At 40.7% G+C, this 18,176-nt stretch overlaps 1 protein-coding gene across 3 annotated transcripts; it reads right to left on the bottom strand.

Annotated features, from left to right (window-relative positions):
• Window positions 1-1,293: 1,293 nt before the first annotated feature.
• On the bottom strand, window positions 1,294-11,182 carry LOC124138676. 3 transcript variants are annotated; one of them, XM_046505441.2, is made up of 4 exons: window positions 11,002-11,182; window positions 7,261-7,438; window positions 6,870-6,956; window positions 1,294-6,141 (listed from the first exon to the last, which is right to left on the bottom strand). In XM_046505441.2, exons 2-4 carry the CDS (start codon window positions 7,394-7,396, stop codon window positions 2,705-2,707), a joined length of 3,660 nt encoding a protein of 1,219 aa, XP_046361397.2. In that variant the 5' UTR covers window positions 7,397-7,438; window positions 11,002-11,182; the 3' UTR covers window positions 1,294-2,704. The 3 variants fall into 3 exon arrangements, with proteins under 3 accessions (XP_046361397.2, XP_046361398.2, XP_046361399.2); XM_046505442.2 differs by having other exon boundaries at window positions 11,058-11,182; XM_046505443.2 differs by having other exon boundaries at window positions 11,092-11,182.
• Between the last annotated feature and the right edge of the window lie 6,994 nt (window positions 11,183-18,176).

Genomic DNA, 18,176 nt, shown 5'->3' with positions numbered 1-18,176 from the left:
GGTTCATTTCAGAGGGAACACGGGTCCACTGAAACGGATTAGTAACAGACTATTTCCCCAACCCTGTTAGCTATAAATGCTGTGAAATATCTACTGTTGCTTTTTATCCAGCATAGGACATTCAAACTGTCTGACCAGAACTTAACAGTTTGGATTTCAAAGTTAAGTGCATTTGCCACTGTCAAAACTAACCTCAGACCAACTATGGCAGCCATCAATTCCAATCGAGGTATGCTCACAGCTTTAAGCAGTGCTACGCAACTTTTAGCTGCCACTAATCTACTAGATCTGCTCGTAAGAAATGGATGAACCACATACACAACGGCCCCATACGCCTCCTGCGATGCATCCACAAAAGCATGATATGAGACAAGGTAATTGTGACCTAAGCACAAACACCTAGCTCCATTTAAAGTATGCATTTCCTTCACTTCTAACCACCTTGATAGTTTGTTTTTCAGGTCTCCAGTTATCTCATCGTCCCAGTCAAGATCAGCTGTCCATGTTTCCTGGCAGTGATGGTAAATGGAGCAACAAACCCTAATGGATCAAAGAGTTTTGCAACATTGCTCAAGAAGGTTCCTTTTGTGAGTTTTGCACCAGTATCAGGTAGTTCAGATTTCAACATGAACACATCCGTTTCAGCAATCCACAACAACCCCAATGTTTTCATAGAAGGTAAGTAACCTTTGCTCAGGTTAACTTCAGATGCTCTGTCTTCTGATGGAATTCTCTCTAGAACCTTATGAGAATTCGATAACCACTTCTGTAGTATTCACCCCCATTTTGTCCCTTAGGCACGCCAGAAACCTATGATTGTGGGTTCGAATCCCGGTTCGCCCCGTTTATGTTTCTAGGTTTGTCAGCACCATACCCGTGCTCGTGGGTTTCACCGAAGTGGTAAACGTCTGAGACCTGCATCACTTCGGGCTTTCCTCCCACATTAAGCTGACAGGCCGTGATATAACTGGAATACTGTTAAAAGCGGCGTTAAACCCAACTCACTCACTCACTCACCCCCATTTTGAATAACTGACTACACTGACAACTGTGACCAAGTTGAACTTGTCGGGAAAGTCCAAGCCGGGTTCAGCACAAAAACAACTAGTCAACTACTGATAATATGTATATTTTAAAAGATGCACCAATGCATACATAAACCCAAATAAGTAACTGTATTGTGTATTTGTTGATTTTACTAAGGCCTTTGATACGGTCTGGCGTTATGGCTTATGGTAAAAAATGATTAAAAGTAAAATCACTGGTAAATGTTTTAATGTAAATAACATGTACAAACAGATACAATCATGTCATTCTCATAATGGCAGTGTAATTGAGATTTTTTCCTCGTAACATTGGAGTAAGGCACGGCGAAAACTTGCCCCAATTTCTCTTTGCTCTTTATCTGAATGACACCGTGTCATTTTTGTCAGATAATGACAGTATCGGTATGGAAAAAGTAAATGATCATATTTTAATTGAAATTGGAAGTTTTATTCAACGATTAGTAAATTCTCTATGCCAGTGATACTGTCTTAATGGTTTATTCAGTTGAAAGGCCATTATACAGTGACAGTTAGCAATATTACAAATACATTTTAGCTTTTAAGACACATTTAGCACAGTTAATAAGAATGGACTTTTGTTTAACAGCCAACAAATGTTTGTACTTGATATTGATCATTTGATTCCGGGTTATTCAAATAATAAATACGATTGTTAGAAGTACCAAATAACTGACAACTAAAAAATATTTGACCCACTGGATTGTTGTATGGATCTGAGGTATAAAGCTTCAAAAATTCTACATTATACTGGAACGTGTTCAGTTAAGCTATTGCAAATATATATGTGGAAGGTTAAGCAAACTACTCTGATATCATGGTACATGGGGAGTAAATATCAATTTAACATTTAAAAAGTTTAGAATGGTATCATACTGGCGTAAATTAAATCTACCAGAAAGCAACTTATCAGGTATAATATACAAAGTGAAGTTTAATAAAGAAAATGGAATTCAGCGTATTTTACATTGTACAGGTCTGATTCACACTTGGCTGTCTCAGGAATCTCCCAGTGTATCATGGATAAAGGTATGTCATCATTCACCATAACCTGAATGCACAGTGGTATCAATATGACGTTTAGGTCCCTTTATTCATCCTTTTCTGCTACAACGACCATGCAGTATTCTCTTTCAGCAAGACAACGCGAGATCCCATACAGCATGAATACCGCAAGACTTCCTGAACAACAGGAACATTCCTGTGTTGCATGACCTTGTGGCATGATACCCCATCAAACGTTTATGGAATCATCCTGACAGACAAATCAGAAGGCGACCAATACCACCAGTCAACCGTCCGGGCATGGAAAAGCTCTACTAGACGAAAGACAAAGGGTGCCTGCTTAAGTCATCCCACGTTTGACGTCATCAGTACGGCGACGTGTTGTGGTGTTGATTGATGCACGAGGTAGTCGAACTCGTTATTGATCAGGTGTTAGTGCCTTGCAATACCGTCATTGGACAGATGTTTTGATAGTGACATTTTAACTTCTCTCATTGAGTGCCCCTTTTGTCGTTGTGTCATTGTAAATCAAAACCTTTCTTAGGAGATGTAGCGTCTTTTACTTCACACCATGGAAAAACAACGTTTTCTTTAATACATCGGTTTAGTTATACAGAGTAGTCAAGGGGGATACGTCATGCAGTAAGTGTCAGATCAGCCCCCTCTGATACAAGAAGATCACGAACTTCAACATGTCCCATCTCTGCTGCAAATATAACCGGTGTCTTTCTTAACCATCCCCTCCTGTTGATGTCAAATGTTTTCAAGGACAACAGGTGTTTCACAATAAGCATGCTCCCTCTCTTACATGCCAACATCAGACAATCATTGTTGTTATCATCAGTAAGTGACAGGTCTGTCCCCTCTGATACAAGAAGATTATAAACATCAACATGTCCCCTCTCTGCTGCCAACAGAACTGGTGTCTGATTAAACTGTCCTCCTCTCCTATTGATGTCAAATGTTTTCAAGGATAATAGGTATTTCACAAGAGGCATGTTACCGCCCCCACAAGCCAACATCAGACAATCATTGTTGCCATCATCAGTAAGTGACAGATCGGCACCCTCTGATACAAGAAGATTGCTTACATCAACATGTCCCCTCTCTGCTGCCAACATAACTGGTGTCTGGTTAAACCCTCCTCTCCTGTTGATGTCAAATGTTTTCAAGGACAAGAGGTGTTTCACAATAGGCATGCTGCCTCCTACACATGCCAACATCAGGCAATCTTTGTCCATCACATCAGTAAGTTTCAAATCGGCACCCTCTGATACAAGAAGATTATATACATCTAAATGTCCACTGTTTGCTGCCGACATAACTGGTGTCTGGTTGAACCAGCCTGTCCTATTGATGTCAAATGTTTTCAAGGACAAGAGGTGTTTCACAATAGGTAGGCTACCTCTCTTACATGCCAGCATCAGACAATCATTGTTGTCCTCATCAGTAAGTGACAGATCAGCCCCCTCTGATACAAGAAGATTATATAAATCTAAATGTCCTCTCATTGCTGCCAACATAACTGGTGTCTTGGTAAATTTTCCTTTCCTATTGATGTCAAATGTTTTCAAGGACAAGAGGTGTTTCACAATAGGCATGCTACCTCCCTCACATGCCAACATCAAACAATGTTTGTTCATCAAATCACTTAGTGACAGATCGGCCCCCTCTGATACAAGAAGATTATAAACATCAACATGTCCTCTCTGAGCTGCCAACATAACTGGTGTCTTGTTGAACCATTGTCTCGTATTGATGTCAAATGTTTTCAAGGACAAGAGGTGTTTCACTATAGGCATGCTACCTCCAATACAAGCCAACATCAGACAATCATGTTTGTAATCATCAGTGAGCGACAGATCAGCCCCCTCTGACACAAGAAGATTATAAACATCTGAGTGTCCTCTCTCTGCTGCCAACAAAACTGGTGTCTTGTTTAATCCTTCTCTCTTATTGATGGCAAACAGTTTCAAGGGCAAGATGTGTTTAACAATAGGCATGCTGCCTCCCATGCATGCCAACATCAGACAATCATTGTTGTTATCATCAGTATGTGACAGATCAGCACCCTCTGATACCAGCAGGTTGTAGACATCAAAATGTCCATGTAGTGCTGCAATCATAGCTGGTGTCTGCCTGAGCCATCCTTTACTATTGATATCAGTTGTTTTCAGAGACAACAAATATTTCACTGTAGATGGGGGTCCACTTTCACAAGCCAAATGAAGACAGTTTCTACCTTTGTTGTCTGTGAGACTGAGATTTGCTCCTAGCCGCACAAGTTCTTTCAGAACTTCATTCTGACCTGACAAACAACACAACATGGCAGCTGTCAGGCCTTTCTCGGCAAATACATTCATCAAATCAGGACAAAGCTTAACAATAGCTATACTGACATCTTTGCTCCCTGATTTACAAGCGTGGTGAAGACAAGTATATCCTTTCTTGTCAGTAAGTAAAACGTCTGCTTTCAAGTTTAACAATACGTTGAACACATCCAAATGACCTGACTCTGCAGCAAACATCAGCAGGGTTCTATCTCCCTTTCTCCAGTTGACATCGAAAATATGACCTTCCTGAAGCATATCTATAATATCTTGAAGGTGTCTGAGCTTATGCCATAGCACACAGGCAAATAAACCATCATAGAGGTAGTTTCTATTCTCCACTGAAAGAACTTGGTTGTTTTCCCTTCTACGAAGTATTTCCAATGACTGGGTAAAAAGTATATCGCTATCTGACAGTGACACATAATAAAAGAAACATTCACCAGAATCATTGTCCTTCTTTGTAACTATGTGTTGCAAGTGATCAGCCAGTTCTTGTTGAAGTAGGGAGGCAAATCGAGCGTCCCTCAAAAGAGGATGGGTGAGTGTCCATCTGAAACATCCTTGTTGTATGCCTTCCACCAGCCTGGTCAGTACTGTTGGGTGTAGTCGAGACGTGATGTAGATCATATTTGTGACATCATCGGTGTCTGTTGACAGTTGTTGATCGTTCTTACCCTGTCTTACTCTTTCATACAAAAACTTCATAGAACAATGCTTTAACAACAACACAGGGATGATATTACCAAGGGCACATGCTGCCACATCATAGATGGATGGATGTGAGAAGGAAGCCACATTATTCTCCACTCTACAGTAGGAGCCAATGAAATTTCTGATTTCGTTACCAATGTCCGTTGGAGTACACGATGGCACCACCTCCTGTACAGCATGAAACAGGGCGGTGTAGGCTCCTCTCGTTCCTAGTTGAAAGGAAACAAGGTCCAGTTTCCCACCACACAGGATGAGAAGAATAAGAGCTACTGATCTGCTACTCTGTTCTCTGACAATGTTGTCAAGGTCGCCTCTCAAATAGGTCACAGGGTGCTGGAAAAAGTCTCGAGTCTTCATGTGGAAGACTGTGTTCTGGACGTACAGTCTACAGGTCAATGGGAATCCAAACATGCTGTTTTGTATCTGTGTAATAGCTTTCATATCCTCCTGAGAAATGTCGAAATGTGAATTTTCTCTCATGAAGGATGTGAGAATGGATTCCTTTTCTTTTTCTGAAAGGCCTGTTTTTGTCAAATCAACGACAACTTGTGAACTGAAGAGGCTGCCTTTGAACTGATGCAGTCTTGAACATCCCTCATTCCAGTTGTTGGTTCGTGATGTGAAAAGAAAGTGAAGCTTGAATGTCTGTCCTGAAGTAGCTTTATCTGGTTGTGACACACTCAAGACACACACAGATTCAACCAGGGCGCTGAACACTTTGTGGATAGCTTCTAAACTTGACGGTAATGTAACAGAACCAAACATGTCGTCAAAGACAACAAGCATATCATTGTTCCTTTTGATGATCAGGTTAACATCAAAGTGGTCAACGTTTTCTACGAACAATACGCTATGACTTTTCTTTAGATATGTATCACAAAGCATTAAAGCGATGCTGGTTTTCCCATCCCCTGGAGCTCCGTTGATGGCAATATGTCTGTTCTTTTTCAGCAACTCCTCTGCTACTTCTAGAGCATGAACGTGAATAAATTCCTTCTTCAGATTGTCTATCCTTGTTGTGAGGTTGTCTGAAAAGAAAGTGGCGGATTTAATTAAACCTCCCTCTTTCTCACAATTTTGTATCATGCTATCTGTAATTCTATTCTACTTATGAGGAATCAAATGAAGAAATAAAGAAGAATATCTTGCTCGTGGGTTTCACAAAAGGTGTAAACTTCTAAGATTTACATCTCTATGGGCGTGTGTCCTAAATAAAGCTGACGTGTGGTATAACTTGTTTAAATGTTTAAAGCAGTGTATATTTACTACTCTCACTCACTTACAAACGGGAGTAGACAGGTCTTAAATGAACATATATCTTTAGATTCCATACATTTCATTCATACGTATTGTTTTGCATCCTTTTTGTGTACATTTGAAAGAGACTTGTGAATGAAAAACTCTTTGTTCTGATTGGTAACCTCTTTGCAGTGAACAGAGATCTTTTTGTAAAATTATTCTGAGGAGTCATCACAGTGCTACTGTTTGCCTTACGATAAGTGAAAATTCATGTATCAAACCATACATATTCTGTGAAGAAAGAGTATTAAAAACCATCTCATCAAGAAAAGAAAAGCGACTTGCTGTACTGATATCAAACACCAGGAAGCCTGCGATAGCGTACAAACATTCTTGATATGACACTGTGATAACAAGTGTTTGTAGAAGAAGAAAAATGATACATTACAAATATATAGTACTTATTGCCAGTGCACACTACTTCTGCAGTTCTCATTGAGAGTACTAACGTTCTTACCCTGTGACAGGCAACCCCTGTGTGCCAGATCCCCAACAGAAACATTAGAGGCATTAGAGATGTTAGTCTGGGACACTGGACACTGATCTGGAACACAGACACCATTCCTTCCTGGTTACAAACACAGCTGACATTGTTGGATATATGAGAGCAAATGCAAATGTAATAATAGCACGTTCAGAAAGTCATATTCCTACAAATATTACTTTTAATTTTCAGTTGCCCTAAAACTACACACGAAAATGTAGTTCCTTAGATGTGCCATGTCACAAGTACAGAGTTTACTACCAGCGAGATTACAAAACAACGCACACTGTTGTACGCACACAATCAAAAAGATGATTAATAACTTGTTTTTAAACCTGTTGTGTCATGACAAACAAGAACTTACAATAGTTCTGTTGTGTGGAAGATGTAGAAGTGGGGTGTCGCCCCTGTTGTGGGCCTCTATCTATTTCGTCTAAAACTTCAGTCAGAAGTAGACCAACATCACGATCAGTTTGGTCTTGGTCTTGCAATGGTTCCATCCTCCCTCCTGGAGAGCCTTCCGTGATTAACTTAGTTCCTTCCTGGGAGATAAAAAACAACGTTTTTGTAAAAAAAAGCAAAATGACTGACGAATTAACATGTTTACTATTCTGTAATACCACAGAGACGTGACTCACTGGCGTAACTTATGTCGGAAAAGAGCCCTATTTAAACAGTTTCCACTTGTGGTGTAAAATACCAAAAAAACATTTTGTGATAACTTTGTTTGATGGGCAGATCAGTAACTGTGGTCTTTGTTACCATCGTACAAAACGATTCCAAGGTGTGAAGGTCATGTTTGGTGTCCCCCGCCTTGATATTTCTGGAATGTTGCTAAAAGTGTCATAAAACCATACTCACTTACTCACTCACTCACTCTAAAGAATTCATCTCCAAAATATTCACTCCAGTTCGCGTTATCTCACAAGAACATTCCTTTGTAGAATGCGTCATGGTATGAGTGTGATAGTTTCTGACAGACAATGTATGATCTATACATAAAACATTATTTCTATACTAATGTACTTAAGGATTAACTGCATATTTGTTTCTATTCTTTAAGGAATGAATAGAAATACTCGTGTGCTAACTGTATGAATCCATAGTGGTTTCTTACAAAAATCTGCACATCGACCATTTGATTCATACGTCAATTAACTGAAAACAACCAACAGAATCAACAGACATTAGTGCACAACCCAGTGTGCAGATGTTACACAAACTTTCAAACTTATTTTTTTTAAAAATCCACTGAATGCTCCCAAACTGTCATTGTGTGATATTTCAAGTGGTCAATATTACCTGTTACATGCGTGGACTAGTACTGTCACTAACTGATCAACTTAATAAATCCTGAACACACACCAGATCATTTCGTGTTCGTGTGTTGTTGCTTTGCTTTAGCTTTCATGTACATTTACCGGATCTTAGTGCACAACAAGGGCAGACAACTCTAATAACTTTCATCCCATTAGAGTGTCGAAAATGTGTCATGACCTTAATTTTATGTTCTGTATGGATGCTGTGAAACGCTGCGTTGATTCCTTGCGTCTGAGATTGAGTGTCTTTGACGGGGAACAAGAACGACCTATATCTGTCAGGTGTTGATAACAAGCAGGATGTCACTCGAGATTCCCATCAACCCTTTGAAATCACTATTCAAAGAGAAATGCTGCTTCATTACAAATGGACCGCCTCCGTGGTCCAGTGGTAGAGCGTCCGCCCGGAGAGCGGAAGGTCCAGGGTTCGATCCCGGGCCGCGTCATACAAAAAGACGTTAAAAGATTGTACTTGTTGTTACCCTGTCTGGCGCTCGGCATTAAGGGGCTAAAACAAGGACTGGTCGGCTCGGAGTCAGTATACTGTGTCTGAGTGGGGTATTCATGTTAAACTCCGGCATGGTATCTCAGTGAGCTAGCACTATAAATCGGCATCAGTCCGGACTAGTACAAGCAGCCACACACACACATACACGTGCATGCACGTCGCTATATAAGTGCAATAATCTTGGACGCGACGTTAAACCCAATTTCAACTCACCTTCATTACAAATGTTGCTTAATCCCTTCACAGAGACCAGTAATTATCAACAGGTTGATAAACGTTCTTACTTCACGAGAAATGACAGTAGAGAAGGCTGTACAGAAGGCGTCTACATACATGACACAGACACGAGCTACTTTCATCAGAACCACCCGGTATGACAAATTAACATGTTGTGTGTCTCATATGATTTGGTTGGTTGGTTGGTTTGTTGTTTAACGCCGCACTTAGCAATATTCCAGCTGTCCAGTAAATAATCGAGTCTGGACCAGACAATCCAGTGATTAATATCATGAGCATCGATCCACGCAATTGGGATCGATGACATGCATCAACCAAGTCAGCGGGCCTGAACACCCGATCCCGTTAGTCGCCTTTTACGACAAGCATAGTCACCTTTTACGGCAAGCATGGGTTGCTGAAGACCTATTCTACCCCGGAATCTTCACGGGTCGTGTCTAATATGTTAGACAAGTGGGTCAGATATAAACATCGGACTTCGATCAAACCATGTGGGGTGTCGCGGATACAAGTGGTCACATATCAGCACAGTGAGGCCTCTTACAGACCGATAAACGTGTGGCTGTTGGAGACAGTTGATAAACAGCTTCATATCGCTAGTGTCACGGGAAGGTGGTGCAATATCCACCGAGTTAGGAGAACAAGTTAACTTAAGAACTGTATAATTAGAATATATGATGTCTCTCTTTTCATCTATCTGCTTTTGTTTTGATAATCGGTGTAGGTAATCAAAATCAGTGTTCCAGGAAAGAAAGTACAACTCCCAGCTACTGACTGATGACGAGTCGAGGAGCAATTATTGACTTTAAATCTTGGCATATCTATGATCAAATTCCGGTGTAATGTAATATCACAGCGGGTAAGTCGAACACGTTCATCCTTTTGATCTAAAACTATCATATATACGTCACAGGGAAGGGAGAAAGTCTGCTCGTTGTCCCAGTTATTACCCGTAGTCTGTCAGCTACACACCCTAAACGTTGTCCCGGGTATTAAACTGGGTCTGTGAGCTACATACCCTGCTCGTTGTCCCAGTTATTACCCTGCTCGTTGTCCCAGTTATTACCCGTAGTCAGTCAACTACACGCCCTGAACGTTGTCCCAGTTATTACCATGCTCGTTCTCCCAGTTATTACCCGTAGTCAGTCAGCTACACGCCCTAAACGTTGTCCCAGTTATTACCATGCTCGTTCTCCCAGTTATTACCCGTAGTCCGTCAACTACACGCCCTGTTCGTTGTCCCGGTTATTACCCGCAGTCCGTCAACTACACGCCCTGTTCGTTGTCCAAATTATTACCCTGCTTGTTGTCCCAGTTATTACCCGTAGTCCGTCAACTACACGCCCTGTTCGTTGTCCCAGTTATTACCCTGCTCGTTGTCCCAGTTATTACCCGTAGTCCGTCAACTATACGCCCTGTTCGTTGTCCCGGTTATTACCCGTAGTCCGTCAACTACACGCCCTGTTCGTTGTCCCAGTTATTACCATGCTCGTTCTCCCAGTTATTACCCGTAGTCCGTCAACTACACGCCCTGTTCGTTGTCCCAGTTATTACCCTGCTTGTTGTCCCAGTTATTACCCGTAGTCCGTCAACTACACGCCCTGTTCGTTGTCCCAGTTATTACCCTGCTCGTTGTCCCAGTTATTACCCGTAGTCCGTCAACTATACGCCCTGTTCGTTGTCCCGGTTATTACCCGTAGTCCGTCAACTACACGCCCTGTTCGTTGTCCCAGTTATTACCATGCTCGTTCTCCCAGTTATTACCCGTAGTCCGTCAACTACACGCCCTGTTCGTTGTCCCAGTTATTACCCTGCTCGTTGTCCCAGTTATTACCCGTGGTCTGTCAGCTACACGCCCTGCTCGTTGTCCCAGTTATTACCCTGCTCGTTGTCCCAGTTATTACCCGTGGTCTGTCAGCAACTTACCCTGTTCGTTGTCCCAGTTATAACCCGTGGTCTGTCAGCAACTTACCCTGTTCGTTGTCCCAGTTATAACCCGTGGTCTGTCAGCGACACGCCCTGCAGCATAAACTGTACTCACCTTCTGTGTTACACAAACTTGAACCTTTTACTGATGTCTGCAGGAGTATTTCTCACCTAGTGATGTTACTCCAGCATAAATTGTCCTCACCTTCTGTGTTATACAAACTTGAACCTTTGACTGTCTACAGGAGTGGGGCGTATACTGAACTCCGGCCCTGTACACGCGTCATACACATGCGCACTACTTGGTTTCCGTTTGGAGCATCACAAGATTTGTAATAGATATGTAATAGATATTGACAGGTGTGTGATAACATGAAGTATATGTAGGTTACAACGGGTATTTGGCCAGCTGTGTTTGATAAGCGTGGCGATAGTGTTAAACATGTATTCACACACAGAAGTCGTCAACTCTGTATATGCGGAAAGATAAACTGTTACTGAAAACATAAATGAATTGTATTTCACATAATTAATTTGAACAACTGTTTGTCGTGTTGGAAATCTTTCGTGCAGTTATTTTAAAGTTCTTTTATTAAACTCACATTGCCGGCCGGGTTAGTTATTGATATATTGTATGTAGTTTTGGTTCTTAGTTCTCTCAATGGCCGTGTTTCTGTTTCTGACAGTGAGTTAATAAACTTCATATCGGCAATATTTCAGCCAGAAAGCCATAGGAACAATTTATGCAATCATACAAAACATGCACAATATAACACAGAGGTAAATAAAACAAATTCAACATAAAAATAATATTCTGTGTCAGATGTGTGTCAAGGTGCGTTTGAGCGTTCATAAATATTTACCATGGATGTTAAACATTATTGCAGACATTTTGACCTGTGATCGATTTACTGTCTGACACATCTCCTTCAGCTTTACTTGGTTGTTTTCTCCGCGTCCAGTGGCCTCCGTCCGTAAGTTTTGTTTGTTTGTTTTAAATCATTTAATAATATGACAGTGTATTTCACCATGTTTATGCGGAAAACTCCACTTGATGAAAAAAACCCATGAAACAATCAACGACATCTTTGTTTTTTTAGTGCTGCTTAATTCAACCAGGAGACAATCGAGGGACAGCCATTCCCAACATCCTGAGACATGTACTTTTAGCTTAATTGACATAATCAGTACGTGTGATTTATCGGTAACTGGACCGTAGTATGTTGTCAGTGATGAATTAGCTTGGCATCATCTAAAATACTTAAACTAAGGGCTCAGTCACATATTCAGGATTTTTACTGCCGTCTTTGATAGGACCATTCCTAAGGGTTCAGTCACACATTCAGGATTTATACTGCTGTCCTTGATAGGACCATTCCTGAGGGCTCAGTCACACATTCAGGATTTTTACTGCCGTCCTTGATAGGACCATTCCTGAGGGCTCAGTCACACATTCAGGATTTTTACTGCCGTTCTTAGTAGGACCAGACAGTGAACCGACAAAGACGGTTCGCATTCGGCAAGATCTGGACTCAATCGACAAGAAACGGCAATGAACAATTTCTCTAAATCTTCCCATTCATCACGACAGCATCCCGATCCACAGGACACCGTCCAGAAAACAGAGGACGTTGTTACGATTTTGACCCGATACATCACAATCTGTCACGACATAGTCACGATTGTAATCCGACCAGACAAAATTTAGATGTCGTATTTCCCTCCTACAACGGTCCTTTCCTCCGTCCCTCAGCCACTTCACCCTCTACCCCCTGTAGCTACCCCCTGTCGCCAGATAGAATCCAGACTTGTAGCTGCCTCGCCCAAGATTAACTTAAGATAGCGCCGATTCTTTCCCCTAAGTCTGAATATATTTGTTATTTCTTTATCTTCAGTATTTTCTTAAAAAGATGATTTTGGCTTGTAATGTGTGATATCGAGCCATGTGGCCCTCCTATCCCATCGCGTTTGCTCTCTGGTACTGTGCACCCCCTACCCCCTCCCCCTCCCCCAGTATTATGATCTACATGTAGCAAGTAAAATATCTACATGTGACCAGTATCAAGTCTACATATGACCAGTATCTTGTATGCAGGTAGGAATTATTTTGTCTAGGAAGTATCAGGTCTACATGTGACCAGTATCAAGTCTACATGTGACCAGTATTAAGTCTACATGTGACCAGTATCAAGTCTACATGTGACCAGTATCAAGTCTACATGTGACCAGTATCAAGTCTACATGTGACCAGTATCAAGTCTACATATACCCTTTATCAAGTCTACGTGTGACCAGTATCAAGTCTACATATACCCTTTATCAAGTCTACATGTGACCTGTATCAAGTCTACATGTGACCAGTATCAAGTCTACATGTGACCAGTATCAAGTCTCCATGTGACCAGCATCAAGTCTACATGTGACCAGTATCAATTCTCCATGTGACCAGTATCAAGTCTACATATACCCTTTATCAAGTCTACGTGTGACCAGTATCAAGTCTACATATACCCTTTATCAAGTCTACATGTGACCAGTATCAAGTCTACATGTGACCAGTATCAAGTCGTCATGTGACCAGCATCAAGTCTACATGTGACCAGTATGAAGTCTACATGTGACCATTATCAAGTCTACATGTGACCAGTATCAATTCTACATGTGACCAGTATCAAGTCTACATGTGACCAGTATCAAGTCTACATGTGACCAGCATCAAGTCTACATGTGACCAGTATCAAGTCTACATGTGACCAGTATCAAGTCTGCATGTGACCAGTATCAAGTCTACATGTGACCAGTATCAAGTCTACATGTGACCAGTATCAAGTCTACATGTGACCAGTATCAAGTCTACATGTGACCAGTATCAAGTCTACATGTGACCAGTATCAAGTCTACATATACCCTTTATCAAGTCTACGTGTGACCAGTATCAAGTCTACATATACCCTTTATCAAGTCTACATGTGACCAGTATCAAGTCTACATGTGACCAGTATCAAGTCTACATGTGACCAGTATCAAGTCTCCATGTGACCAGCATCAAGTCTACATGTGACCAGTATCAATTCTCCATGTGACCAGTATCAAGTCTACATATACCCTTTATCAAGTCTACGTGTGACCAGTATCAAGTCTACATATACCCTTTATCAAGTCTACATGTGACCAGTATCAAGTCTACATGTGACCAGTATCAAGTCGTCATGTGACCAGCATCAAGTCTACATGTGACCAGTATGAAGTCTACATGTGACCATTATCAAGTCTACATGTGACCAGTATCAATTCTACATGTGACCAGTATCAAGTCTACATGTGACCAGTATCAAGTCTACATGTGACCAGCATCAAGTCTACATGTGACCAGTATCAAGTCTACATGTGACCAGTATCAAGTCTGCATGTGACCAGTATCAAGTCTACATGTGACCAGTATCAAGTCTACATGTGACCAGTATCAGGTCTACATGTGACCAGTATCAAGTCAACATGTGACCAGTATCAAGTCCTCATGTGACCAGTATCAAGTCTACATATATCCAGTATCAAGTCTACATATATCCAGTATCAAGTCTACATGTGACCAGTATCAAGTCTACGTGTGACCAGTATCAAGTCTACATATATCCAGTATCAAGTCTACATGTGACCAGTATCAAGTCTCCATGTGACCAGCATCAAGTCTACATGTGACCAGTATCAAGTCTACATGTGACCAGTATCAAGTCTGCATGTGACCAGTATCAAGTCTACATGTGACCAGTATCAAGTGTACATATATCCAGTATCAAGTCTACATGTGACCAGTATCAAGTCTACATGTGACCTGTATCAAGTCTACATGTGACCAGTATCAAGTCTACGTGTGACCAGTATCAAGTCTACATATGACCAGTATCAAGTCTGCATGTGACCAGTATCAAGTCTACATGTGACCAGTATCAAGTGTACATATACCCTTTATCAAGTCTACGTGTGACCAGTATCAAGTCTACATGTGACAAGTATCAAGTCTATATGTGACCAGTATCAAGTCTACATATACCCAGTTTCAAGTCTACGTATACCCAGTATCAAGTCAATCAAGTCTACATATGACCAGTATCAAGTCTACATATACCCAGTATCAAGTCTACATGTCACGAGTATCAAGTCTACATATACCCAGTATCAATCACGTCTACATGTGACCAGTATCAAGTGTCGACATGTGACCAGTATCAATTCTGCCTCTTACCAATATTCAGTCTACATGGCTATGGATAGATACGTCTCTTTCTCTCCAGATATGACTGTAACCAGAAAGTGTTACGCAATACGTCTTGCCTCTTCACCCATGATTTCCATCACTGGTAGACTTCGGGCCGATGACTTTCATTTACTCGTTGAAAACCTACTGTAATCCGGCCTACGATTGGTAGACATCATCCGGCCTGGTAGTCATCATTACACAGCTGGTCGAGTACCACATGTTGACGTTTGTGTTTCAGATTCAGACAGATTTGTTGATGGCTTTGACTAGGAACCCACCCTATGGCAGACCAGGCTAAAGTCATTTACATTAACAGAACTACTTTTAACAGTGCACTGTGCTAATGACAGGCTCCCTACGGTATTATGTGACCGTCTCCATGGCATAGTGGATCGAGCGTCTACCTGCCCGGAGAGAGAATGGTCGTGGGTTCGATCCCCGGCAGCGTCATACCAAAAGAGATTAAAATATGGTACTTGTTGTTACCCTGCGTGGCGCTTCGGCAGCAGTGGGCTGAGCAAGGACAGGTAGGCTCAGAGTCAGTGTACTTTGTCTGAGTGGGGTACGCACGCACGCACACACGCACGCACCAAAGGACACTCAGGACAAAATACTGAACTTTTCACGAGGCTGATATAACCACTTTTACAATGCAGCTCTACTCAAAACTAGTGAAGACTAAAGCAAACTCTATGATTTGAGTAAATAAACGAATGAAGGAAGGAAGGATTGGAGGAAGGCGTGAGCAAATGTGTTTAATGTGTGTTAATAAAATAACCATTCAAATTATGATATCTTTCTTGTCAACAATGACGTCAGCTCACCGATAATCTATTTCCGGGTCAAGGCCACATGGCAACAGTTGTATTGACGTCGTTCTAGACAGCAGGCAGCAATGGCACAGTGGGTCATGGACTGTTGCCAAGCCAGCGTCAAATCCACCAACAGAATTAAAGAACAGGTACGTTTCAACCATGTACCTTTATTAAACACGTGTAATAGATATATTGTATCATTAAAGTGCCTCAAGCCGTTATAAATCTGAAGGTTATATAAAACACAATGATAACAGCTGCCTGTAAATTAAGAATGTTTATTCACGATGTCGGAGTATGATGATACACCAGTGCAGCCAGACGAACGTGCCTTACTTGTACATACAGCCAACATTTTGGATATTTAAAGAAAATCAAACTATACATTTATTCATTGTCATGATTGTAAAATCAGGAGGATACACTTTATGATTGAACATGACATTATCTCAATAAAGTAGAACTGGATGTGCTTAATCATTGTCAGAAAAAGAAGTTATGATGTTGATGCGCATTTGTACGGAAATTTTAACCAGCAGGCGCTGCAGGAAATGTGGGCCGCAATCGTCCGTGTTCAGCCTCTACCTGATTTAGCACCTGAACTAGAAATAAAGGCGACCAGTGAGACCGCTTCATCTGTCTTGTCCCTTTTATTTAGACCTATAAAGGTTCAGAGTGACAAAACACTCTCCGCAAGACTGTATGAAAAGAGGGCAGACTTCAACTTTCCAATAGTCAACTTTACCTTTTTGTCGAGCAATATTCCTCCAGCTCCACCCCACTGGTCAATTACAAAGGAGCTTTTTCTATCAAGATTTAAAATAGAGTTGTTTGATCAAGTTTACATCACAAAGAAATCTCAGAAATCCCCACGTCAACAGTCTGCACCCTTTGTGATCAGCCTCCACTACTTTGGAAAAGTTACCTACAAAATCCAGAGACTCTTAAAGAAACAGGCCAACATTGATGTAGTTTTCAAGGGAACTGAACTGAACTGAACTGAACTGAACTGAACTGAACTTTATCTACGCTCAGGTCGCTATCAGCGGCATCAGAGGTACAAAAGTATTTCAACAACATATTACATATGCATATAAATAAAGAATATATACAAAACCATCTTGGCCGAGCATCAATGCATATTTATACAGATTTACTATGGTAGCAATAGATGTGAGTTACTTGATAGGTTTAATCAATGACATGATGATTTTACAGAATTTGGAATTCTCAATGTTCCTAGTCGTGAATTATTGAAAAGTAAATTCATTTTATGCATATTGGGTTTAATGCAGTAGAATCTGTGTAAAAAAATGTTTTCTTTCGTTTCCTAAAGATGGACAAATAAACAAATAATGGAATTCATCACCTATGTCAGATAATTTGCAAAGTTGGCACTTCCTTTCGGTTAAAGGTATTTTTCTCCATCTCCCAGTTTCAAGACGTAGATTATGATTACAAGTTCTAAACTTAAGTAAGACTCGCCACGCGTTTTCCTGCAGTGCGTTTGAATAATATTCAAAATTTAGGCACTCATTGTTTATGATTCTATACATTGTGCCTTTTGAAGACTATTTTGCAAACATTGCAAACAAGACAGGCGACAGGTTTTCTCCTTGTCTTACTCCAGATTTACATGAAAAGAAACCTGTTAAATTACCATTACACATGACTTGATATTCTGGTACATATTCTAAATAACGTTAAAACAGTTTCCAGATATGTTATTTTGGAATAGTTTTTGCCAAAGTCCTGATCGCCAAACTGTGTCAAATGCTTTCTGAAAATCTACAAATGCACAAAATACTTTCCTTTTCCTACCTTTTAATAATTCCATGAGGTTATATAGAGCAAAGATGTGATCACTGGTAGAATAACCCTTCTGAAACCTGCCTGAGCTTCCGACAATATGGAGTTCGTTTCGATGAATGTTTGTAAACGGTTATTTAAAACTGCTGTGAAAAGCTTACCAAAACAGCTTAGCAGGGTGATAGGTCTGTAATTTTCGGGGTTTTGTGGGTCACCTTTACCCTTAAAAATGGGTTTGGTAACATCTATTAACCATTTTTCTGGGAATGTACCAGTATCAAGAACCATGTTAAAAACTTTGATTTAAATATCTATGAAGACATCAATTGTGCTTGAAATGTATTCGTTAATTATATTATCAAGACCAGCTGCTTTGTTATATTTTAAATTCTGCACACAGTTTATAAT

This window comes from Haliotis rufescens, unplaced genomic scaffold, assembly GCF_023055435.1.
Source record: "Haliotis rufescens isolate VD_foot unplaced genomic scaffold, xgHalRufe1.0.p SCAF_15, whole genome shotgun sequence".
Classification (NCBI taxonomy): domain Eukaryota; kingdom Metazoa; phylum Mollusca; class Gastropoda; order Lepetellida; family Haliotidae; genus Haliotis; species Haliotis rufescens.
This window is presented reverse-complemented; position numbering and strand designations above follow the sequence as displayed.

Bases quoted from the DNA above. Each gene is read 5' to 3' on its own strand.
- LOC124138676 (XM_046505441.2), bottom strand. From the start codon at position 7,396: ATGGAACCATTGCAAGACCAAGACCAAACTGATCGTGATGTTGGTCTA. The intron at 6,957-7,260 runs GTAAGTTCTTGT...TCTGTGTTCCAG, and splicing joins TTCCACACAACAGAACTATT to ATCAGTGTCCAGTGTCCCAG. The intron at 6,142-6,869 runs GTAAGAACGTTA...CTTTCTTTTCAG, and splicing joins CAGGGGTTGCCTGTCACAGG to ACAACCTCACAACAAGGATA.